This window comes from Triturus cristatus, chromosome 10 (assembly GCF_964204655.1).
Source record: "Triturus cristatus chromosome 10, aTriCri1.1, whole genome shotgun sequence".
Lineage (NCBI taxonomy): Eukaryota > Metazoa > Chordata > Amphibia > Caudata > Salamandridae > Triturus > Triturus cristatus.
The window spans coordinates 1054347137-1054372118 of record NC_140593.1 but is presented as its reverse complement, the minus strand read 5'-3'; the positions used below and the strand labels follow the sequence as shown (position 1 = coordinate 1054372118).

At 45.8% G+C, this 24982-nt stretch overlaps 1 protein-coding gene across 2 annotated transcripts in view; it reads right to left on the bottom strand.

Annotated features, from left to right (window-relative positions):
- Positions 1–24982, bottom strand: part of RADIL (Rap associating with DIL domain) — a 448013-nt gene that overhangs the window by 29042 nt on the left and 393989 nt on the right. For both annotated transcript variants that reach the window (XM_085629184.1, XM_085629183.1), the window contains exons 12-13: positions 4508–4961; positions 3702–3841 (exon numbers count right to left, since the gene is read on the bottom strand). In XM_085629184.1, coding sequence (XP_085485310.1) covers positions 3702–3841; positions 4508–4961 — 594 coding nt within the window. The remainder of the gene's footprint in view (positions 1–3701; positions 3842–4507; positions 4962–24982) is intronic.

Below are 24982 nucleotides of genomic sequence, written 5' to 3'. Positions count from 1 at the left end.
CCTGAGCCAGCGCTGCTCTGGTGAGAGTTTTAGTAAGCAGGTTTTGGAAGTGCTAACTAGTGGATTTTTTCAGGCCTCCAGCTACAGTGCATGTGCGCTGGGCGCGTGCACCATTTGTCAGTCTGTGTTATCACTTTCGCGGCCGCTTTGATGCTCTCAGTGAGCCGCGCGGCCACTGAGAACATCAAAGTGGCCGCGAAAGTGCACACCATTTGCCAGCCTGCGTGCCTCTCTCCGCCTTAGTGTGCGCGACGTGCCCTACCCCCTCCCTTATTTTTTTTTGCCTCTTTCATCCAGCCTTTATGCTTTCCCAGCCTGCACTCTTCCAGGTTCCTTTTGGTCTCTGGCTGCTTTCTTCTCTTACTTCACCACGTTTGTTCCCGCCTTTGTTGTCCTACTTCTTTCCCCTTTGATGATTTCTTCCTCTGGGTTAAAGTATGTCTATTAAAAATAAGTTTGGCTCACCCCCATAAGGGCACCAATAGACCCCACACCCGCAACCAACGGTTCAAATTACGCAGTGCAGATTGGAGCACAAATCTGCCTCTAGAGGCATTAGTTCGTTTAACAAACTAAAGAGACTAGTTACTCATTTTTAGACACAAGGAGATGGAATGATTTCCCCCAAATCTTTGGAATTTAGCTGAGTTTGTGATTCGCCAGTTCAAGGGTCGGAAGCTCGAGGACACATCGTCTCTCCTTGGAGATGAAACAGTAGAAGCGTGTGACCCTTGTTAGCAATGGTTATCGTTTTTCACTTGACAGTTAATGGGGCGTGCTGCATTTGTCAAGAAAGGTAGCAGCTTTGGCAAAGTCTTTACATGAATTAACATCTTAACCAAGCAGAACCCATTAACAGCAGATCAACCAAAAATAACACACAGTGACAATATAACAGAACACAATAGATTACAAAACAACCACAAAAGAATACCTAACAACATAAGACAACAACAACTTAAAGCAAGAAAAAATGGAACCCAATAGTGCAGCACAAAATAATAGCAGTGGAAAAAACAACACAACACACTACCACGCAAAATGCAACACTATCACACCACAATAAGTAATTCACAACAATGCCACACAAAAACACTAAACACAATTGAAACTACAACATAAACTGACACAGCAATTCAACAGAGAAAGAGCATAGCAATGAAACACAACAAGGGCAAACAGAACTCAATAGTAGAACAGTACACACAAAACAACTGCAAAAAATACAATAATATAACAACTGAACAAACATAAAATAACAACACAAAAATACACCACAAGAGCATAACGACAGAGCATAGCAATACGTAGCTTTGTCATCAGAGAATAGAAAAAACAAGCAGAATAGTAGAGCAGAACAGAAGAGATAATAACAGGAGTGTGGCGGGATCTTCTCAATTCTGAGGACTATGTGAGAAGTCTAAACAAGCATTGGCATAGCCAATAGGTCTCGCTTTTGGGACCTTATAAGTATTTAACTATGCAGCACAATATCCTTGGTGCAACAACATCAACTGTTGCATAGCTAAACACTTATAAGGTTCCAAAGGCGAGACCTATTGGCTATGCCAATGCTTGTTTGGGTCTGGGTAGCAGAATTTGCAGCGCAAAGAAACATACACATAGAAAGGGCAAGTAAGCCATCCCTCTTCAGGCACTGACGGGTAGGGGTATTGGATGATAAAGAAATTTTTAGGGTTTCGGAGTGGGTAATGGTATTGGGTGATAAGGGTGTTTTAGGGTTTAGGGTTGGGTAGGGGTATTGAGTGGTAAGGGTATTTTTAGGGTTTAGAGGTGGGTAGGGGTATTGGGTGGTAGGGGTATTTTTAGGGTTTAAGGGTGGGTGAGGGTATTGGGTAGTAAGGGTGATTTTAGGGTTTAGGGGTGGGGTAGGGTATTGGGTGGTAAGGGTGTTTTTTAGAGTTTAGGGGTTGGTAAGGGTATTTTAGGGTTTAGGGATGTGATAAGGGTATTTTAGGGTTTAGGGGGTAGATGAGTTTAGTGGTTGATAATGGTGTGTGTATATATAATGTTTAGGATTTCACTTACCTGATATATACTTACCATTTTCGTTGTAAAGGGATATGCGTGGTAATTACATTTTTTTGTAAAGTCATACATCCCATTGAGACTATCCTGACCTACGTGACTAAGAGGGAGGGGGAATAAGGGGACTCATTTTCAACCTCAATTCCATTAGAGTGTCACAATAGGGACGTGCCCCACCAACCTGTATATAATGTTACTACACACCAGTGAGGGTAAGATCTCAGATCTTAGAGTATGCTGCACAAAAGGTGTGTGATTTCACAAATATCACATTTACGGTGATGTGTGATTTTGGAATTGCATCACTTTATCACGTTTGAATACCGTACATGTCTACCTGAGTTTTGTTTGTTCGTGAAAATGCAAGGGGCTTTTGATAGAGGTTCCGTTACATTGAAATGCATGCAACAGTGTGAATTAGCATTCTCTGTGCATTGTTTTGTCTTTGTGTAACCATTACCGGACTCTACAACTGAGAGTGGGTGACATTAATGATTTCTTCTTTGTTTCTAGCACATTTTCAAACCTGAAGAAAGCAGGCACTAATATATGCTTTTCCAGCTGGGGACAGGCTAGTAGGCCTGTTTGAAACATTATTGCATGTTGTATGTATGTCTATGTTATGTTATGCCGGCTCTGGTGGCTTAGTGGACTAATTCGTACACTGTAGGGTCTTGTGATTGACCTAAGGGTCACAGGTTCTAATCCCGGTGGGTCCACTCAGCCTATCATCCATCTGAGGTCGATAAAATGAGTACCATTGAGTTGGGTAACAATAAACATCTGTTATTCAGCACCAAGATACCCTTCTGGGTGAATGTGCACTTTATACATGTTATGTTACAACATAGAACTGCTGACTGACCTGACAGAATAGAATGGGCAGCAGCAATTCTGGTTAGAGAAATGTGGGACATTAGGGAGGAGTAGTCCTGATAAAAGCCTGGGTACTTTTGTAAGTCTGTTTGAAAGAGCTGAAACATGTTCAGACATTGCTAGGGTGCAGAGGTAGTAGCCCCCGCCCCCTAAGAACACCAGATAAATAGGTTTTAAAAATACCAGTGGCACCTGAAATAAGGAGAAAACTGGTTTCCATTAGGTAGTTTTAATCTTTCAATTCCCCTTTAGAACTAAGAATAATATTCAACCAGCTTCCTGGGATATGGCTGAGTCCACCCTGGTGTTTAGGGACCAGGGTGCGACCCGATGATGAAGCATGGCACCAGTAGGGGGTGTGAGGGTCCATAACCTAACCATAAATGCTTCTCTCGAGGGCAGGATGTCAAAGCTATATTGGAACCCGGAAGAAGGGGTGGTAGGATATCTTTTTGTAAAGTAAATTCTAGATAGGGAGACAGTATGCTGCGGTTCCCATTAAAGATTTCAGTCTCTCCTTTTTCACACGTAAGTGTGGATCTTGAGGAAGTGTATATTATGTCTCCATCTTTTGCAATCCACCCTTTGAGACATAAAAGCCCAGCCGTGAGCAATGCCAGACCGAAGAATACGATCAGTTTACTGACCTGAATTGTTTGTGTGGTAAGCGATAAATGATAGATAACCTAAAATGTCTGATCACTCAGCATAAAAAGTCTTTCGGAAAAGCTACTTCTTACTAAACAGAAATGTGTGTTGTTATCAAATCTACTTACCAAACCATCAATAAGTCCCATGCCGAGTCCGATAGGCCCTTTTTCCAACTCCACTACAAAAACGTAACAGAAGTCCTCCGTGTCTGAGCTAAGGCTGGAAGAAGCCGGGGTAGGGTAATCGAAGGGTATTGGTGAGTTCCCTGAGGGTGCAAAGCAGGTGTTCAAAAAAAGAAGTAAGTACTATAAACTTACACTTTAAATATTTCCTCTCGCCTCCAGGGTTCATGATTGTACCCACATGTGCTAAATATATAATGCTAAAATGTCAAATTGTCTCCTATGATAAAAAGGTTTTACTCCATGGTCCAGAGAGGGACTGCCTCCATTTAGATTACCCCAAATAAACCACTAACAGTCCTCACCCATACAGCACCCTCAGTATATCATCCTGATACCCTTCTAAAACGTTGTTCCTCGATTTGGAGCATAAAGAAACTATAAAGTAATTTTAAAAAAAAGACAAAGTGGTCTTTCAGATGTTTCTTTACAAATACAATCACTGTCACAGCACGGGCTAATATGGGCAACAATGACACAAAGAAAAATGCACAATACGGGAAATCAAGAGTCCTCCTCTGATTGACAGCAGAGGGTTGAGTGGGGTGACTGGAGACATGGATAGGAACAGGACTTCAGTCCCACTTTAAAAAATATGAGAAGTTAGTCAAACCTCACAGTGATAGCAGTAACCCGTGCCCTAGTAGGAAAGAGTTGCATGTTTGCATTAACCCATCTGCCTCTATTGTTGCACATCCCTTCAACATAGAGTAAGCCAATGAATGTTCTGGGACAATGAATTTTCATACCTTCTGTGGCCCTGATCTCTGTGTTGGTTTCTGTGGTTTTCATTTTGGTTCCATTAAGGGTCTCTCTTCTAAAATCCGGCCCAGCTTTGCCGCCGTCATTGTTCTGTGCAGAGTCGTTGCACTCTAGGTCCATGTTTGACGGCGTATTGGGAGGGGTCAGCAAGCAGGAAGGATCCAGTGGTTGCATGCTTGTTTTAGGGAAGTTGTTCTTGCCCAGGGAGTTCTGCAGCTGTAGCTGCCTTAGTTTTTCCTTGAGCCGCTCCTCTGTCGAATAATACTCCCGGGGCTGTCCATTTGCACTGGATGCGAGGGAAGCTGTACCATCAGCCTCTGACTCTCCGCGGGTTCCCGGCTGTCTACAATCTGACTTGAGGGATGGACTTTGACGAGGCAAAGGGGAGATCCGATTTTCGGAGGTCACCTCTAGGATGACTTGAGAGGTGGGAGTTTCATTCTGTAACATCAAAGGGAAGCACAGAAAGAAAATTGATGGTTATAATGTAGTGCACGGGGATTTAACAAATCTAGTGATGGCAATGGGATGCTAAATGTAATTTTCAAGAGCCATAGAGCACTTTGGATGAAAATGTGGGCCACACTGTCAAACACTGATTCCAGAAAGTGATGGAAGCTTGGGCAAGGGATTGGCCCAAGAATTTAAATTAAAAAAAAAATGTTTTTAACAATATCTACAAATCAACTAAGTATCAAGCAAAGTAATTGTTTTCTGAAAGCTCCAAAACACAGACAAAACATGAAAAGGTAAGTATAGAGAAGTCACGTGAGCGATTGTTAAGGATAAACCTTTGTTTCATTGCTTTGGAAGTGATATGTTTTGCTTTGTACTGTAGGTCTGTGTTTTACTCGAGCCCCCGTGTGTTTTCCAACCCTCACTATTATTTTACATTCACATAAGTAACATTTCTCTATCACGAGATGTCATTGAAACACAACAGACAGACCTGAATACTAATACTAAGAATGGAAGACAATTATCTATTGTGAATGATGACAGCCTCGTTGTGTATCAAGAACCAACATTAAGATTGTAAGACTAATGTGCCACTCTCTTTTGCCAAATTGATAGGGATCTGCTCATCACCAGAGAAGTAGTGCACACATTTTGGGCACATTGGGTGTGCTCTACAGTCTGGCGAAAGTATGATGAAGAGACACTCAGGAAAGAGAGGAGCTAGTACTAAGTTCTTCCCTGGCAATACCATTAGAACTAGTTCTATTCTGAAATGAGAAAATGTAATATGTATTTGTTAGACCTGTCAGCCCTTTGGCAGTTCCCTCCTCATTTTATTATTTTCTGTCCCTTTTCACCTTCTCATTTTTTCTGTCTACCAAACTTTTTTAGGTGCTGATGTAGAGGTTCTGGGCGCCTCTTCCTCATCACTTGAGGGAAAGACGCAAGGTGCTCCTCTGAGGAGAATAGATGGGGAAGGTGAGATGCGCAAAATGGTGGCTCCAACTGTCACTTTGACACCTGGGCCATGACTTGCCATGAGAGGTTCCGGAACCTTCTGGGCCCTTCTGGCAAGTCAGGCCCAAGGTGATAAATAGAGGTGGCAGGAGGGCAGCCATTTTAGGTTAGAGTGGACTGCGTGGCAATCAGGAGGAAGGCACCTGTGCGAGGAGGTGGTTGTGCCTGAAAGGGAACAGACAGGTTTGCGGACCTGCACAAACTTCCAAACCAGGTGACATCACCCCTAACCTTGTGACCGGGCCCTGGACACAGTCGGAGAACCGGTGGACAGTGCTATCTGGAGATTTACCGGTGGCCACACTCCTTGGAAGTGGCCCAGGATCAGCTGGTGATCGACCCCCCCCCTCCCTGAAACTCCAGCTGAAGGGGGCGATGCCCACTCCCAGGAAATAGAAGGGTTCTGAACTCCAATCTAGCTGCACAAAAGGACTATTGGCACCCTTAATTTGGCCCCCCCCTAATTCTCTCACCGAGACCCTACCAGGACAGTTCACCGTCTTCACTCAGAAATCAGGCGGGAGGCTCCTGTCGTCCTCTGGAGGTGGTTCGCTGCTGACAGAAGTTTGTGGAGGGATTCCCTGTGAGGTGCGGGTGAGCGAGCGGCGCCGTTGCTCAGGTGAGGAAGGTCGTCTGAGGAGAGAGAGGGACGCGGAAGGCAAAGAGGCCAGCGTACTCATGTCACGTGAGAGGGGCCGCAGCGCCGCCCCTCTCTGATGCCGGTAGCGTGGCCGCACCCCCAGGAGACACGTCGCACTGAGGCAGCAGGCATTGGGAACCCAAGCAACCCGGGGAGCCCGGCTGGCTGGCCGAGTCCGCAGCCGTGAGGAGCGTAACGGAAGGCAGATAGCAACGGAGGGGATCCTCCCGGAGGGAAAGCCTAGGGAGCAACGCTTCAGCGGGGGGTGTCTATTAACGGCCCTCCACCCGATGACAAGGTTTCCTCGGCTGGCGCTGGGAGTCCGGATTCCCCTGTAACCGGACCCTCGTGATCAAAGTAAGAGGGGCACAAGAAGGAGGCGGTGGGGGGAAAAGAGAACCCCGGAGGGCACCAGAGAGTGGGCAATTGCGGCCAGGTGTTGCCTTGAGGAACCCTAGTGACAGTCTCTGAGAGACCCTGGTTCGAGACTGGTAATGTGGGTAGACTGACTTGATTGTACAAGAGACTGACCACTGAGAGGGGAGGGGGGAGGCGAAGATACAGATACCCATCATAAGGGTTGAGAGAAGCGATCTCCACACTGGTAACCGCCTGAGTTCATGTACAATGTTGAAATGTAATGATTTATTGGCTAGATAGTAAGTAGACTGTTAGAGGTCACCACTTAATTGCAAGCAACAGGGAATATCCAGCGTAGCACTTAAAAGGAGGAGTTTGAGATAGGACCAAATTCTCTATTGAAGTTGTAGAAATTATAGATGTGGTGCGGAGCACTCCCTGTAGGAATTTAACCTAGATCTTCTGATTCGGGGCGGGAGGAGAAGCTCAGGGGGTGTTTCTGTAATCGCTTTATAGATGTAACGTTGGAATGGTATTGTCATTTTAAGTGCAAATGTAATGTTTTACTCTGTCTTGGGAAACTGAGTACCTCCGTTAAAGAAAAGAAAGTTGAAGGATTCTAGTAAACCGTAAAATTCAATCAGTGTAGTGTCCTTTTTGTGTGAGGCTGCGCAAGATTGCGAGCTGGGCAGGATGCAAGCATGAGAGGCCAAGTAGAGATGTAAGCCTGTTGACCTGAGCCAAGCTACCCCTGGGACATAGGTCCAACAGTATTCCATCAGTGTGACCTGTCGTCAGGTGGGCCTGGCTGTATGCGCAGACCCCTGTTAAAGTGCCTTGCTGCCATGTACCGCCCAATCCTTCCAAGATTCTTAGATGTCTTAAATTTGACGACATATTACATCAAAACATTATTTTGTTTGTTTTTGTTTGCATTGCAATGAGTTAGATGTTTTTCATATTACCCATTTTGTACAATTTTCAAACACACTGTTAAAAATTATGTGATATCTACAGGAGAGACTTTGCCTTCACCTGTTCACTATGTTGCAGACAAATTGTAATACAGGAAGATGCATTGTGTGGAATTAAAGACAGGAGCAATTCTGCAGCTATTAACTTAATGTGCATGGATTGGAAAGCCTGTTACTTGTAGCCAATGTGTGTGCTTATTCATTACCATAATCAACATGTATCAAATCCACTTCGGAGGTGGGTGGGGGGAGGAGGAGCAGACGCGCGTTAAGATTTCAACCAATATGATGCCAGTACATTGCGAAGCCTCAGAATTTACCAGTAAGAGAAGGTGCAGCGACCACGCGCTGAGCACTAGCCGGCACCTTGGACTTCCGCTTCCCGTTAACACTGATAATGGGATTGGTGAACTTTCCATGCCCTCTGTAGTAAAATGCTCAGACTTTCTGTGATGGGATTACTCAAGTGTTAATCCCCTCGCATCTGCTTCCATGTCCGGCTCATCCCTCGAGGGTCTCTGAGTCATCAGCATCTCTTGTTTCTAAGGTGGTGTGTTTGTTTTGAGGGATTAGCCATCAGTAAGCAGAGGCATGTTAAACCTCCTCAGCAGGCGGAGTATCCTTGTTACAAGGGCAGTGTGTGTGGTGGGCTATCGGCGCCTCCATGCAAGGCTTGAACGACGAATGGTACTCTGAAGAAATACATCTTTGAGATAGAGTTTAAGGGACTTTTGAAAAGGGAAAAAGCCTCTGCTACTCCCACAACCACTAAATCTTCATTTCTGTTTTTGTGGCCTATGGGACTCTACTAGCTTGGTGGATTTCAGCCCAGGCAGGTCCCCTCCACTCCCCTACAGATATTGTGGCCATGGGAGTAACTCATGGGGGGGGGGGGGGTAGGTTTGCAGAAGGACTTGCTATCATACGATTTTTGGGTAATTCGTTGAGGTATCTAGACTTCAGCTAAGTATCCATATGAAATAATCTCATAATCCATCTCATTTGCGATAATAACTCCTGTTAATGGCTAGATAAGGAAATCCCCAGCACTTGTGGTGAGTGACTATGACTTTCGGCATCTCTATTTGCCCTTCGGAGCACTTTATTTTTTCATTTATGTTGCAAATCTTCAACGTGCTCCACCAGCCTTATTTGGGCAGAAGAACGTTTTTTGCCGCCAAACAAGTGAAGTTTAAAGAAATTGGTCAGTTGCGATCACCTTTTCAGTTACTTGGACTCTCAGAATCCAGGATTGCTTGAAACAGTTGCGCATAAGGACGCAAAACACGTCTAAGAAAAGGACTTCGGATTCAGGCGTGTGGGATTGGACTTCTAATGCAGACTGGTTATGGACTGACAAGAAGACCTTAAGGAAGCTATCAAGGTGTAGGGAATTGTGCTGTAATAGACAGAATCCCCACTTAGCCGCATCACGAGCGCAAAAACATAAATGTTGCCAAGAACAATATTAGAAAGAGAAGGTCCATTGAACATGAATTTGAACGATGATTATTTAAACAACAAATCCCTTGAAAAAGCCAAAAAACAGGATTCAAATATGTACAGTCGCGTTAGCAAGTAGGAAGGAGCCTAAGTAAATGCCAAATTGAGGTTACTGCACAAAACAAATAAAGACGCATATTGCAGTGAGGAAACAGTGACTTGGGAAAGGAAACACAAACTAATCACTAACAAGAAATTAAAACAAATGTAGCAACCAAGATTTCCCTACATGAGAATACACACGACGGTGTACTCGCTATATCAAATAATTAAACATGTAGGGGATTATCAGTAAAATACCTAAAAGGAGATTGGATAATAAAGAAATAGGCCTGAGATCCTTTTTTTCCCCAAAGGACCGTAGGCAGGAAGAAAATACCTGAGACTCGACGACGCGACAGGCTTGTCACGATGTCGACTCTCAGGTATTTTCATTGTGGCGCGTAAAAAGGTCCAGAGTGTGCAGGCAATAATAAAGTATTGCACAGATAAAAAGAACAGGCGCTGGCAGAAACACAAAGAAAACAAAATTTAGTGGAAAGCGCACAATGTTCGGAAAATGGTAACAACCCAGTCTAGATAAAGTGAAAGACAACAAGAACATGGTATCGTGCAGATATTGCACAGGACAGGTTCCCCATTTCACAAGCCTGGCACATTGAAAGTGCACCTTAAAGACAGAATATTGAGATAACTCCACCACAGTTGCAAATGGCAGCAGACATTGAAAGCGAAGCACACTGCATGCGAAAAATCATGGTACGTGCATGTCATGGAGAATGAACCATCAGAGAGCCTGACTTTGAATGTGGCGTGAAGTGTATGATGCAATCATACATGACATCAGCCAGGACTGTGAACAGATGAACCGGATGACAGCACATGGTTCAGGCCAACGACAGCTAGCGAGCACCAATGCAACTGACCAGCCTTCAGAAATCAATTCATAAGTCACATTGAACAATGAAATCCCTGCTCACCACGATTCACATTACGCGTGTGAGATTTTACCAATCAATGAGTACAGGTACCATGTCACCAGCTCCGCTAGACAGGAAGAGAATCACGGACTTTGTAACTGATGATGCTCACCGACCCATGACGCAGAGGCCAAGTAGCGACCAAGGTTGCTTGAATGGATCAAGAACACAATAAGTGTTAACAAAAAATATCAAAGTGGGAGTTTGTCTTTAAAAAAAAAAAATGTATGTCCCTGACGTAGTGGGGGTATAGGGAGTTGGGGCGGGGAGGGGCTGGAGAGGTTACTTGTTTTGTTTTCCTGTGCAGGACCGGCCATCTTTCCAAAATAGAAAAAAATATATTGGAAAGTCTGAGGTACTTTGACCAATGGGCTATTGTCACTCGCGCTGTTGGTCAAAGAATCCTCCGGCTTAACAGAAATATGGCAGCATCCCTGACTCTAAACAGAGCTTTGGAACAGCAAATTAGGCAGAATAGGTATTTACAGTGCAGTTTCTCCACACACTAGAACTCAAATATGCGATAAAGAAAGAACAAACTAAGAAAGTAAGGACCTTATATAGAGATATAGAGTTTTGTGCACAGGTTGCTCCTCCACTAGTGGTGCAGAGTTCCCAGTCCGCCACATTCTAAATAAGGTTATTGTCATTTGGTTAGTGCCTTATAACATAGTTGTGTTCAAGTGTGTGGAGAAACTACGCTCAAAGTGTAGGACAAAGCAGGAAACTTTATGAAGTGGGGATGTTCAATATTCAAGCACAACATAAACTTTAGGCTCAATTAATAACAAGCAATGGCATAGCCAATAGGTCTCGCCTTTGGGGCCTTATAAGTATTTAGTTATGCAGCACAATATCCTTCGTGCAACAACATCAACTGTTGCATAGCTAAATACTTGTAAGGTCCCAAAGGCGAGACCTATTGGTGATGCCAATGCTTGTTATCTATTATCACTATCATATGTATATAAAAAAGCTCTTACACATTGCTTCTGCCTAACCACGCAAACTCATACTAAATGTCTGGTTGACTTTTAACTAGACATGTATTGGTTTGTGTACTTTGCATATTGACATGAGTTTGGGAATCAAGCGGGGTGCAAAAGCCCGGACTTTGGTGAAATGTTCACCTACACGGATGGACTTGTTAATATTAGAGCAATGTTTTACAGTATTACTATGTTATTTGAGTAAAGAGAATCATAATTTGTCTTTGTAGCCCTGATGAAGTCAAACGTTGATTTACCGGGTGACGAAACACGTGTTGACTACAAGTTCTGCCGAAGATGTTTGAACTCATGTGAAGATAAAGAAATAAAGTGAAAAGAAGAAATACCAACTTTTGGTGGACTTTTGAATTTTTGGACACTGATAGGTGCTCAGGAGATTCCTCGATTGCTTTGGATATAGTTGGGCCCATTCAACTTAAACCAGTGTGTCATGGTGTTTATTGATATTTTTCACACTGGCCTGAGACAGCAATAGTGAATTCAGTAGAAACGATATTTGTTATAACATTTCTGGAGGAGAGGTGTGGTGCAGCGGCCAGGGCAGCTGACTTCGGAGCAGAGGGTTCACGGTTCGATCCCCGGCTCCGGCGGCAGCTCAGCTCAGCACCGTGTGACTCTGGGCAATAGCTCACTTAATTTCCACGACGGCCCCCAGCGCCTTGAGACCCGTAAGGGTGAGTAGCTGCGCTATATAAAAAACTGACTTTAGCAAGGAGGACTTACAAAAACGATATGAACAGATAATGGGTGCAACTAATCTCAAGAGAAACTGAAGCATTTCTGGGTGACAGGGGAATTATATGCAAAAAGACTGCTTTGTGTAATCCCTAGAGAAATGGTGGAATAATTTAATAAGTTATTAAATGAAATGATACAAAGAAAATTAGTTTGTGGCATGAGTTGGACTGAGGAGTTAAAGAACAACGTGAGGCTGCATAGAGTGACAGCCCACTCAACCACAAGTGTTACACTGATTGAACTCTTTAGGAACAGAAAGCCCATTACAAAGGTATGTCCTTCTTGGGTAAAGGAAAAGCGGTTGGATGAAAATCATGATAATGAATGTAAAGAGAAGAAGGAAGAGATGAAAGTGACTGAAAGAATGGAGAGGTATGATGAACGCAAAGCTGCCAAGGTTAGAGAAGTGTGGAATGGTGGCATTGTGAAACCCAGAGACCCAAAGAAGAGTAGTAACATGGCAAAATGTATGAAACCAATTATAGTGAACTGTTCAAAATGCAATTGAAACAGAAGATCACAGAATTCAGAATGGAGTGGTAAAATTACCAGGCATGAGTACTGCTCAGGGCACTTGAAAGGCCGTTTGTGGGGTTTTGCGAAAATACAGGAGTATTGGGAGTAAGAGTTACTGAAAGACCCCAGCATATTTAAAAAAAACTATAAAATAAGCATCTGCTTACAAATAGTTGATATTCTTTTCTTCTGTGTGGGCTGTCATGCAATGTGTTTTTCATACATGAAGCGCTGCTCTCAATGCAACATGTTTTGTGCAGATGACGGGCTCTCATACAACATGTGTTTGTTATTTTCTAATGTTTGCTATTGTGTATAGTTTGTTGACTGTAAAGGTGGGAGTTGTGAGGCATTCTTAGAGCTAAACGTGTCCCTTAGACTGACATGAAATGTTACGATTCAGCTCAATTCAGAGGTTAAGAGAAGAAGCAGAAAATGTGGTGGTGGCCGAGGGAAATTATGGATACTTCATTAAATCTCACATATCATCAACTCAACCCAATGTCCTTTCAGTATCCCAGGGCCAAAGGGCAGAGTTGTGGAATGCGAAACAAAATGTAGTTCCCGGCTTTGTGCCTTTCTTGTTGGAGCTGCTCATGGATTGAAACGCTCTCTGGGTGAGGGGGCAAAGCTAGTCCTTAAGATGCAAATGCGAGCATCTCACTGTGAGTAGGCTAATGGCAACATGTTTCCCAGGCCAATGGGAGCAGCAGCAGGTGTGTGTCTAGAAACACAGAGAAATGAAAACTAAGGACCTATAAGCCCCGCCCCCTTTTCAAGCCCATCCTCGACCTAGAAGGCGATGCGCTTCGAAGACCACCGCGAGGTGGCCTGCGATTAACAAATACAGCACATGCAAAAATGCACCTTCATGAACACCGGGAATATATCTGGCACGGATCTAGACTGGCATCTGTATGAAGGTGACTTAAAAGTGGTCCCGGTCTACTTTTTAAAAAACACAAGGGGCAGAGTGAGCGTCGAGTTCCTTTACAAGAGGGGCCCCATACAAATCAAGATAGTTTGCATTAATATGAATAAACTCTTTCATCCGCTGACATTGTTCAACTGCAAAAAGGAGGCAGCCACATGCGGGGGAGAGAAGAATAGGCACGGCAGGGGATAGTAAGTGAAGACCGATGCCTAAGTAGTTAAAATAACAAGCAGTGACGGGCTGAAGCTGCACAGGGAAATTCTTGAATTAGGTTTCATGTTTTTAATTGGTGCCGCATACTGCCCACGCACGCTTGATTATAAATCAAGATAGTTTGCATTAACCTGAATAAACTCTTTGATCCGAAGACATTGTTCAACTAAAATAAGAGGCAGCCACAGGCAGGGGAGAGAGGGGACGGGAGGGCATGGGATATTGACAATGGGCGCCGAGTTAGTTAAAGTAACAGGCAGTGACGGGCGGAGCGGCATAGGGAAATTTCTGAAAAGAAAGATTAATAGGCGTGTTTTCTTGCTGGGGCCAGCGCTCAGGCAGCTTTCTTTTTTATTGCAATCTGAGACAAAACATGAAACGCAGTGATTGCAACCCGAGACAAAACATGAAGCAGGAGTACGAGAAGGTAGTGCAGTGCCGCTTCATGACCCGAGTCAAATAATTAACGTGTGGTGCACGCCGCTTGTGGTTCACGCTGACGAAGAAAGGAGGAGGCAGCAGGGGGAGGGGCGAGAGGAGGGGACCTGAGCCTGTTTCCCTTGCAGGAGCGAGCAGCAAGGCGCGATAATTGATAACATATGGTGCCAGCAGCTCGCTCCCACAAGGGAATCGCCACACGTGCACGCGTTGCCATTGAAAGCAATGCAACGCGTGCACGTTTTTGCCTGCAAAGCTGTGTCGATTGCAAAAGGTCTTTTTCCTATGCAACGCATGCGCGCTGCTTAGGCGTGACCTAACAACTTCACACGCCCTTTATACCACCTCCCACATGAACCGAAGTTAAACTGGATGAAAAAGATACCTTTTTTAGTACAAAAACTTGGAAAGAATTACAGCTCTCTTAGTGCTTCACGGTGGTAAATTTGGAAGTCTGCCCTGATCACAGGTACTTTTTCACTAAGAGAATGCTCATTCTTTTGCACTGAGTAAGAAGTTACCAGGAAAACATCACTCTGCCCTTGACACCATGGCTCATCTTATACTGCAGGTAAACAGCAATGTGTGGCCCGGTCATCTTCATCAATCAAAGTTTACCGGAGAACTCACCCAAACTTTGATTCAAAGTGGCTTATCAAACTCCTAATTAATTGCTTTTCTTCTAAACTTACCCGAAAGTTTAAACTGCTTGGTTTCATGATCAACGTTAACCTCTGCAAGAAAGCAAGCTTTGCACCACGTCAGACAGAGTTGTGCCTTTTCAAACCCATTTCTGTAGCTCAATTCAGGCCGCTCACTCTACTCATAGGAGCACCTTAACATTTTTATACTCCCAAAGACTCTGCTGCACTCAGCAGCTAGACCTCCTGCGGTTCAAAATAGGATGACAGGACCCCAGATCTCAGAGAACGTTCTTGGCTACTCCTGGAGTCCAGGCTTGTAGGTCTCACCTTCCAAGCCCTGAAAATAGCAGAAGCAATAGAGTCCCTTGGTCTGAATCCCCACAATTTAAATCACATTTTGCTGCAACTAAGTCACTTTCAGATGATGCGCCTTCCTGATGGAACTTTCTTCCAAAGGGCCTAAAATATCAGGAAAACAGTCTTCCTTTCAGCCTTTCTCATTCCATTGTTAAGTGCAAAGGCACACTTACATCCGGGGGTAAGAACAAAATATAAATAAACTATCAAGGGGCATATCCGCAACACCCGGCGATAATTATCGCTCAGCGCTCTTAGCGTGAGGATAATTATCGCCGGGTAACGTGGATTTTTATCGCTGAGATAGCGTGCTATTAGCAACGCTTATCTCCTCAGCGATAAAAATCCTCACGCTAACTGCCTAACGTGAGATTATCGCTGGAAACCCAGCGATAATCTCACGCATTGGGGCGTTAGCTTGCTGATAGGGACTCACAAACTTAGCCATGATATCCTCCTTCCATAGGACATCGTGGCTAAGTCAGTCCTGAAGCAGGCGTAAGGAAAGTAGCGATAACAGGTTATCGCTACTTTTCTTGCCGCTATGCTTCATAGCGTGGGGCTTGATGATAGGAATTTCTCCTGTCATGTTAGGTCAGGAACGCCCACTTTGCATCTCATTAGAGATGCAAAGCTGGGCGTTAGGAATTCCCACGCTAAAGCACGGTTTCACGCGTTAGCGTGGCCTTGCTAAGTAGGCGATAAAATTATCGCTGCTTTTCGGCCGAAAACGGCCCCAAAAGCGGCGATAATTTTTTAGCGCCAGCTTGTAAATATGCCCCCAAAGCACTGTGAGATGTTAGGCATATCCAATCACTGCGCTAGCATGCTTTTCTCATTAGCTGGACCAGATTCAAGTCTTCACTACAAAAGGCCCATTGTGTTGGACCAAGTGTCAATCACCGTTAAACAGACATATCACCAAGTGCAATATTTAAGGGGGTAAAGTATGGCCGCTTCATTTGGAGAGCCACGGCACGGAAAGACAGAAAACATGATAATACTGCACATAACCATGTTCAGAACTATAAAATCCGAAATGTTGAATATTTTACCCACACAAATTCCACAAGGTTTTACCTGCTGAATACTGTGGCAGGAAAACGAGGGGTATTATTTTTATTATTTTTGGAGGAATGGCCAATCCTCCTTTTCCTCACGGATGCCTTGCCGATCTGATCACAAGCAAAAACGCAAACGTGTGCACATAATTTGCCTTTTCTTGCCACATAATGTAGCCAACTGTACTGCATAATTTGGCCCTCCCCTCCAGCATAATTCCAGCGGACCTGCTAATAATACACAAACCTAGGTTAACAAATCTGTCTTGACTTTTTTCATATAAAAACATTTCTGGATGAATAGGCCTCTTTGTGCAATGTCTGCTCAGACCAACTTATGAGAAGAAGCAGACTTCATAACTTCAACTGCATAAAAAATTGTGAAATGAGCAAATATTACAACATTCAGCACGGTCCAGAGAAATGATAGACAACAGGCCTTGCAATGCTAATGTTTATAATATCGTCATATTTCTCGATGCTCCAGTCATTTACTTATGTGCTCGCCGATGTGCTGGCCAGGCTGAACACTCCAGAGAAGTCTTCGGGAACAGCCGTGCTGCAGCCTTGCAGCACAAAATGGTGTTAATCAACTTGTTTACAACTTGCACTGGAAGCCATCAGCGCTTGGGGACTCTGCTCCGACATCAGAGCTGTGGAAATACGAGGTTTGCTTTTGTCTGAAGTCTGAGAAGTGAAAAACTGGTACAGTGACAGACGCTGATCTGCCACCTCCCCCAGTGGCATAGCCAGGTTGCTATGGGCCCTAGTGCAAGCAAAGTAACCGGGCCCCTCTCTAGGGCGACATCTCAGTCTGTCCTATGGGCCCTAGTGCAAGCAAAGTAACCGAGACCCTCTCTAGGGCGACATCTCAGTCTGTCCTATGGGCCCTAGTGCAAGCAAAGTAACCGGGCCCCTCTCTAGGGCGACATCTCAGTCTGTCCTATGGGCCCTAGAGCAAGCAAAGTAACTGAGCCCCTCTATAGGGCGACATCTCAGTCTGTCCTATGGGCCCTAGTGCAAGCAAAGTAACCGGGCCCCTCTCTAGGGCGACATCTCAGTCTGTCCTATGGGCCCTAGTGCAAGCAAAGTAACTGGGCCCCTCTCTAGGGCGACATCTCAGTCTGTCATATGGGCCCTAGATCAAGCAAAGTAACCGGGCCCCTCTCTAGGGCGACATCTCAGTCTGTCCTATGGGCCCTAGTGCAAGCAAAGTAACCGGGACCCTCTCTAGGGCGACATCTCAGTCTGTCCTATGGGCCCTGGTGCAAGCAAAGTAACCGGGACCCACTCTAGGGTGACATCTCAGTCTGTCCTATGGGCCCTAGTGCAAGCAAAGTAACTGGGCCCCTCTCTAGGGCGACATCTCAGTCTGTCCTATGGGCCCTAGTGCAAGCTAAGTAACTGGGCCCCTCTCTAGGACGACATCTCAGTATGTCCTATGGGCCCTAGTGCAAGCAAAGTAACCGGGCCCCTCTCTAGGGCGACATCTCAGTCTGTCCTATGGGCCCTAGTGCAAGCAAAGTAACTGGGCCCCTCTCTAGGGCGACATCTCAGTCTGTCCTATGGGCCCTAGTGTAAGCAAAGTAACTGGGCCCCTCTCTAGGGCGACATCTCAGTCTGTCCTATGGGCCCTAGTGCAAGCAATGTAACTGGGCCCCTCTCTAGGGCGGCATCTCAGTCTGTCCTATGGGCCCTAGTGTAAGCAAAGTAACTGGGCCCCTCTCTAGGGCGACATCTCAGTCTGTCCTATGGGCCCTAGTGCAAGCAAAGTAACTGGGCCTATCTCTAGGGCGATATCTCAGTCTGTCCTATAGGCCCTAGTGCAAGCAAAGTAACTGGGCCCCTCTCTAGGGCGACATCTCAGTCTGTCCTAGGAGCCCTAGTGCAAGCAAAGCAGCTGGGGCCCCTCACTAGGGTGATATCTCAGTCTGTCCTATGGGCCCTAGTGCAAGCAAAGTAACTGGGCCCCTCTCTAGGGCGACATCTCAGTCTGTCCTATGGGCCCTAGTGCAAGCAAAGTAACTGGGCCTCTCTCTAGGGCGACATCTCAGTCTGTCCTATGGGCCCTAGTGCAAGCAAAGTAACTGGGCCCCTCTCTAGGGCGACATCTCAGTCTGTCCTATGGGCCCTAGTGCAAGCAAAGTAACTGGGCCCCTCTCTAGGGCGACATCTCAATCTGTCCTATGGGCCCTAGTGCAAGCAAAGTAACTGGGCCCCTCTCTAGGGCGACATCTCAGTCTGTCCTATGGGCCCTAGTGCAAGCAAAGTAACTGGGCCCCTCTCAAGGGCGACATCTCAGTCTGTCCTATGGGCCCTAGTGCAAGCAAAGTAAATGGGCCCCTCTCTAGGGCGACATCTCAGTCTGTCCTATGGGCCCTAGTACAAGCAAAGTTATCGGGAACCTCTCTAGGGCGACATCTCAGTCTGTCCTATGGGACCTAGTGCAAGCAAAGTAACCGGGCTCCTCTCTAGGGCGACATCTCAGTCTGTCCTATGGGCCCTAGTGCAAGCAAAGTAACTGGGCCCCTCTCTAGGGAGACATCTCAGTCTGGCCTATGGGCCCTAGTGTAAGCAAAGTAACTGGGCCCCTCTCCAGGGCGACATCTCAGTCTGTCCTATGGGCCCTAGTGCAAGCAAAGTAACTAGGACCCTCTCTAGGGCAACATCTCAGTCTGTCCTACGGGCCCTAGTGCAAGCAAAGTAAATGGGCCCCTCTCTAGGGCGACATCTCAGTCTGTCCTATGAGCCCTAGTGCAATCAAAGCAACTGGGGCCCCTCACTAGGGTGACATCTCAGTCTGTCCTATGGGCCCTAGTGCAAGCAAAGTAAATGGGCCCCCCTCTAGGGCGACATCTCAGTCTGTCCTATGGGCCCTAGTACAAGCAAAGTTATCGGGAACCTCTCTAGGGCGACATCTCAGTCTGTCCTATGGGACCTAGTGCAAGCAAAGTAACCGGGCCCCTCTCTAGGGCGACATCTCAGTCTGTCCTATGGGCCCTAGTGCAAGCAAAGTAACTGGGCCCCTCTCTAGGGAGACATCTCAGTCTGGCCTATGGGCCCTAGTGTTAGCAAAGTAACTGGGCCCCTCTCTAGGGCGACATCTCAGTCTGTCCTATGGGCCCTAGTGCAAGCAAAGTAACTGGGACCCTCTCTAGGGCAACATCTCAGTCTGTCCTACGGGCCCTAGTGCAAGCAAAGTAAATGGGCCCCTCTCTAGGGCGACATCTCAGTCTGTCCTATGAGCCCTAGTGCAATCAAAGCAACTGGGGCCCCTCACTAGGGTGACATCTCAGTCTGTCCTATGGGCCCTAGTGCAAGCAAAGTAAATGGGGCCCCTCTCTAGGGTAATATCTCAGTCTGTTAGATTCCCTGACACTCCTCAACCTCCTTCGACAGAGTTTGCATCGGCCATATCAAAACTCACTGCCATTTTCATATACAGACTATGGGCCTCGTTTACTATATTTTGACACACAGCAGCGCAGCAAGCCTTCCTGCTGTGCGTCAAAATAACAAGGCAGGAATGCGCCATATCTACAGGTTACGACACATTCCTGTCCTTTTCCCCTGCACCGGCGCACAAACAGCAGCCATGCAGCAACGCAGGCGCCCTTGCGCCATGCTGCAAGGGTGCATGCGTTGCAGGGATGATTGTTGTTGTGCAGAAAGAGACACTTTCCTGCACAAAAACAATAATGAATGGCGTTTTTCTCCACATAGAAAGAGCAAAAAAGGAGGAGAAATTAAAGTATTTTCTTGTTGCGCCACGGGGAGGCGTAGGATTCTGATGCATTCCCAGGCTTACGACACTTTGTAAATCTGGAAATGTGTCAGGTTCTATGGATGTTTTGTGGGAACACGCATAGCAACACCCATGGAGCGCCCCTTTCACGCAGAGTAAGCATGAAAGGGGCCCTTATTTACAAGGCCATGAAAAGTCACACAGGGTGGCTTTGCGTGGCCTTGTAAATATGGGCAGGCATACTGCATCGACGGTGCGTCTATAAAAGTGACGTACCTGCAGCGCAAGGGGTTTGTAAATAAGCTCCTATGTATTTCCACTCCTTGCACTGCATTTCTACCAGTCAAAGTCATAACCCAAAAACATAATACCAAAGTCCGTAAATTTGGCCCTTGTAAAGTGCACACACACAAAGATATTACATGCAGAGGCCTCACATTCACATTGCTTCCCTCACATAGGAGCACCCCTCATGCTACCCTCACACAGGCATATGCCTCACTCTGTACTTACACAGGCACAACATTCAACCTGTAGACCATTTACCCTGCACTCACAAAAGAGAATGCTAATCTTACCTTTACACAGGCACACCCCTCACAATGAACTCACAAAAATGAGTGCCCATCGTGCACTGCCAAAAGCAAACTGCTTACAGTCAGGTACACCGCTCACCAGGAAGGAGCAATGTTGCGCCAGATGGTGACAAAGAAGGCACAGGTTGAGCATCTGGTGCATCAGTCCAGAGCACAATTGAAGTTGTTGCGGTAAGCTACACTGAAGCCTGGATTTCCACTGAGCTTATCTAATCCCCCATCAGCCATACTTGGACCAGCACTGCAGACTATGAGAGTCTGATCTTTGTCGACTTTTATGGGGAAGTCTTTTCATCCAAAAAAGTACAGCCTGCCTTCTAAAAACACACGGTGGTGGTTTTCTTAGTAGCGCAAGCGTAGGCTAAAATAAATACAAAAGAAGTAAAGAAAAGCAATATAAAAATATATACCAACGGATTGTGGAAGCCATTTGCCTCAATACATTTTTTTTAAAGTAATGCTTTGAACTGGTCTACCATCTATCAAAAATGATAAGAGTATGCAGAATATCATTTCAAGGTGGTGCCATGGTTATGAAGCTTGCAGCAGTGATGATGGGGTCTGCATAAGAAAGCAGTAGTCCAGTAGCAATGGCAGCGGACCTGCTTGTACTCTCATTACTCAATTAGCACTGGTTTGCAGTTAGAGGTGAGCTGCGGGGGGGGGGGGGATAAACTAAAGGAAATATTTCCTGAGGTCGTACTTCTCTGGATGCAGGCAAAATACTGTTACTCATACTGCCTGACATCCTAAGGACCAGTGGTTATTTACTAGGCAGAGCCAAACACTGGCAACAAAGCCAATGGCTGAAGAACGCTGATCCTCAGCCCAATTGTTTGGATGCTGTGCTGAAGTGCTGAATCAATGTGTAAATGGCACTGTGATTGGTGAATGACTGAGTAGGCTTACCAAAAGCCAATTTTCTCTAAGCAAGATTATGAATCTGTAAACATCAGGCTAGTGAGACATCAACAATAGTCTTTTAGGCAGACCGTATCACACAGAAATAGATAAAGCACAGGAAGCAAGAGCGCAGCAGGTCCTTGGCTCACACACGAGACACACAGCACTGGTCAAGAGCATCACATTCTTCCTTGAAAGACATGGAACAAGTGTGGCACTGTATGGCCAGTGCAAGCTTCCTTCATTAACATGGAACAAGTGTGGCACTGCATGGCCACTGCAAGCTTCCTTCATTGACATGGAACAAGTGTGGTTCTAAAGTGCCAGCCAGTGCAAGCTTCATTGAAAGATCTGCAAGTGTGCCACTTCAGGGCCAGTCAGTGCAAGCTTCCTTCAAAGACATGGAGCAAGTGTGGTACTGGAGGGCAAGCTTCCTTCAAAAACATTGAAGTGGCACTGGGAAGCACTATTTAACGCTCCATTCAAAAAACATGGACCACGTGGTACTGCAGGGCCAGTACAAGCTTCATTCAGTAACATAGAACTAGTGTGGTGCCAAGGTGCCAGGCAGTACAAGCCTCATTCAAAGAAATAGAGCAAGTGTGATACTGCAGGGCCACTGCAAGCTTCCTTCAAGTACTTGGAACAAGTATGACACTGGGAAACACAATTTAACGCCTCCTTTAGATACAACAAATAAGCTGCATGTCAGATTTGGTATAAGTACAAGGAACAGCACTGGGGTGAATAAGTGCACGCTTGACTCACACATGGCAAGATTTCCCCACACAAAACAAGTACAGCACCAGGAAGGAGTATTCGCTTTCCTCACACCTATAGAACACATACTGATCTGGCCAGAAATAATTCAAACTTCCCTTGCATGCACAGAACATGGACAGCACCTGCAGCAGCCCAAGCCTGTGTATAAATATACAGAGAATGCGCAGCATTCGGCAGCAATGTAAGTTCTCCTCACACACAGCACAGGTACAAGATGGTCAGCATCACTGCAAGCTACGATATCCTCACGTGCAAAAGGTATCACATTAGCTGCAGCATCGAAGCTTTCTGCAGGCACAAAATACCCAGAGTAAAGTGCAGAGGTGGGTGAGTCACTTAAGGCTCGAGCCACATGGCAGACTCTGATGAGCTCAAGGTCCTCTTGAGCGTCCAGCCCTAAATGAGCTGAGCTTTTATGTGGCTTCTGCCTGCTACCTGCGCTCTAACCTCTTGCATCAAGAATGAAGGACGATTCATTAAACTTTGATGTGAAACTGAGTGAGAAAGATATACCAATCTAGTGGCTGAATTACAAAGAGTGTAACCAGAACACCTGGGATCAATCTTGGTTTGGCCACTTGAACAAATTGTATGATTCAAGGCAATTACTTTATTGTGCCTCCTATTGTTTTCATTATTGCATATGATAAAACATTGAAATATGTGAGGATGTGTGCTGTACAAAACCTTGCTTGTGTTTTACTAAATAGACTGTAATGTTGCTCCTTGTAAAATAAGAGTGTAGCTCTCATGAGGGGGTGCACATGACAATGGACTTGCCTGTTCTCTACTGGTATTGCCATCAGTGTGGGGCGGCAGGGGCATGAATGCTTATAAGTTCATGGTTAAAAACTATCATTTTTTAATAAATCTCTCAATGCCTCTCAATGGTGTGACATAATCTGATGTTCTAAGGTGAAATGCTTGTTAAAGAAATGCACTTTTTGTTTTAGAATTTGAAGACATTTTATCATATTTTTACATATTATTTGCTGCACAATTTCCATCCCAAATGTTCACAAGGCTCAGCTCCTGCGGGGGTCTTAGAGCCAATATAAGCTCTGAGAGCCAAGACAGGCCCTTGGCTCAGCCATTCCTGTTAATTTGTTGGCTCACCCGCCTCTGCTACAGAACTCTGTATAACAGTTACTTGAGTTACCCATCTCAGTATCTTGCGCTGGGAGCAACATCTTGTTTTCTGAGATTCTGGACAGTTTCCACAGGTCTCAGAAGATTAACTATTCCTACGGATGTGTTTTATTTTAAAGAAAAATTGTGCATGTTTCTAAGACGATGTTTCAAAGTTACCTGTGCTTTGGTTTTTATTTTAGCATAAAATGAAAGATAAATTCTCAAATAATTCATTTTCCCAGTTCCAGCACTCTGTGCTAAGTAAGCCTATGTTGTTTTGGTAGCCGCCATCGTCTGCACTCGTCAGGCTGAACGCAGTGATTACTGTGACTGTCTTGTCTTCTGAAGCCATGCAGCAGCATGGGCATAACTTCTTCTTTAACCTCTGCTGAGCGGCAGGCAGCCGAGGCTTAATGGCGCACTCTGTTCAGAGTCTGACTAGTAAGTGCCATCTCAGGGCTCAAAGGTTTGTAGTACTTGCGCCCCCTTCCCACCTCTGGGCCCTGGTGCATTTCACCGGCTGCACCACTAATAGGTATGCCCCTGACCTCCCAGGGTATCCAGAGACTGAACAGAGGCAGTGTAATGGCGGCTGATGATCCGCCATGTTGCCCACCTTCTCCCATCACTCTTGGGCAGGGCCAGACTTTCTGTAAGGTGGGGGCCGGTTTTGGACGCCTGGGGGCCGTTTTTGTTAATGGGGCCGGTTTTGCAGCATAGGTGCAATACAAAAGCGGCAGCGGTGAGACTGGAGTGGTGCTCTCAACAAGCAACCCCCCCTGGGCCGGCCGAGATGTTTGCCCGGGCCGGTTTCGGTACCCAGTCCGGGTGTGCTCTTGGGTCTATGGAGGTCCAATGGAGGAGCGGAATAGGGGTGACACTATTGCAGTCCCAACCACTGCCTCCCCCATGACCCTGTGCTCTATGTAGAATTGTGACTGACAGGGGATGGAAGAGGGCACTGGCAGTAACTCGCTCCGACATGTTGTCAGCACAAGGTGCCTCTGGTGTGACTGGAAGGGATGGAACAAGGGGCGCTGCTGAAGAACGGCACAATGCCAGCAACTGTATTAATTTTAATACTGAGGAGGGCTCAGGGAGGCTGCTATGAAGGCTGTAAGGGAGTATGGAAGGACAACTATTTTTTCTGTATTTGGTTGAGGGATGGTACTGCAGAGTGCCAGTTCTTTTGCGTTCAAATATTTAGACATGGTAGGTGGCCAGAGGGTGGTGGGTGGATTGCAGGAGGCTACTTCATTACTTTTAAGGTACAGCTAGGGAAGGTAGGACTGAAGGAGGGGAGGCCCTGTTGTGCATTATTACCCATTTATCACTGCTCAGCTGATCAACAGGATAAGCAGTGCAGGGAGAATAGGATTTGTAGTCACATAAAATCGCAGAAGGGTCACTGTCAATGATACAGCGTTTTCCACCCAACCATAACAGGTGACATCACAGAG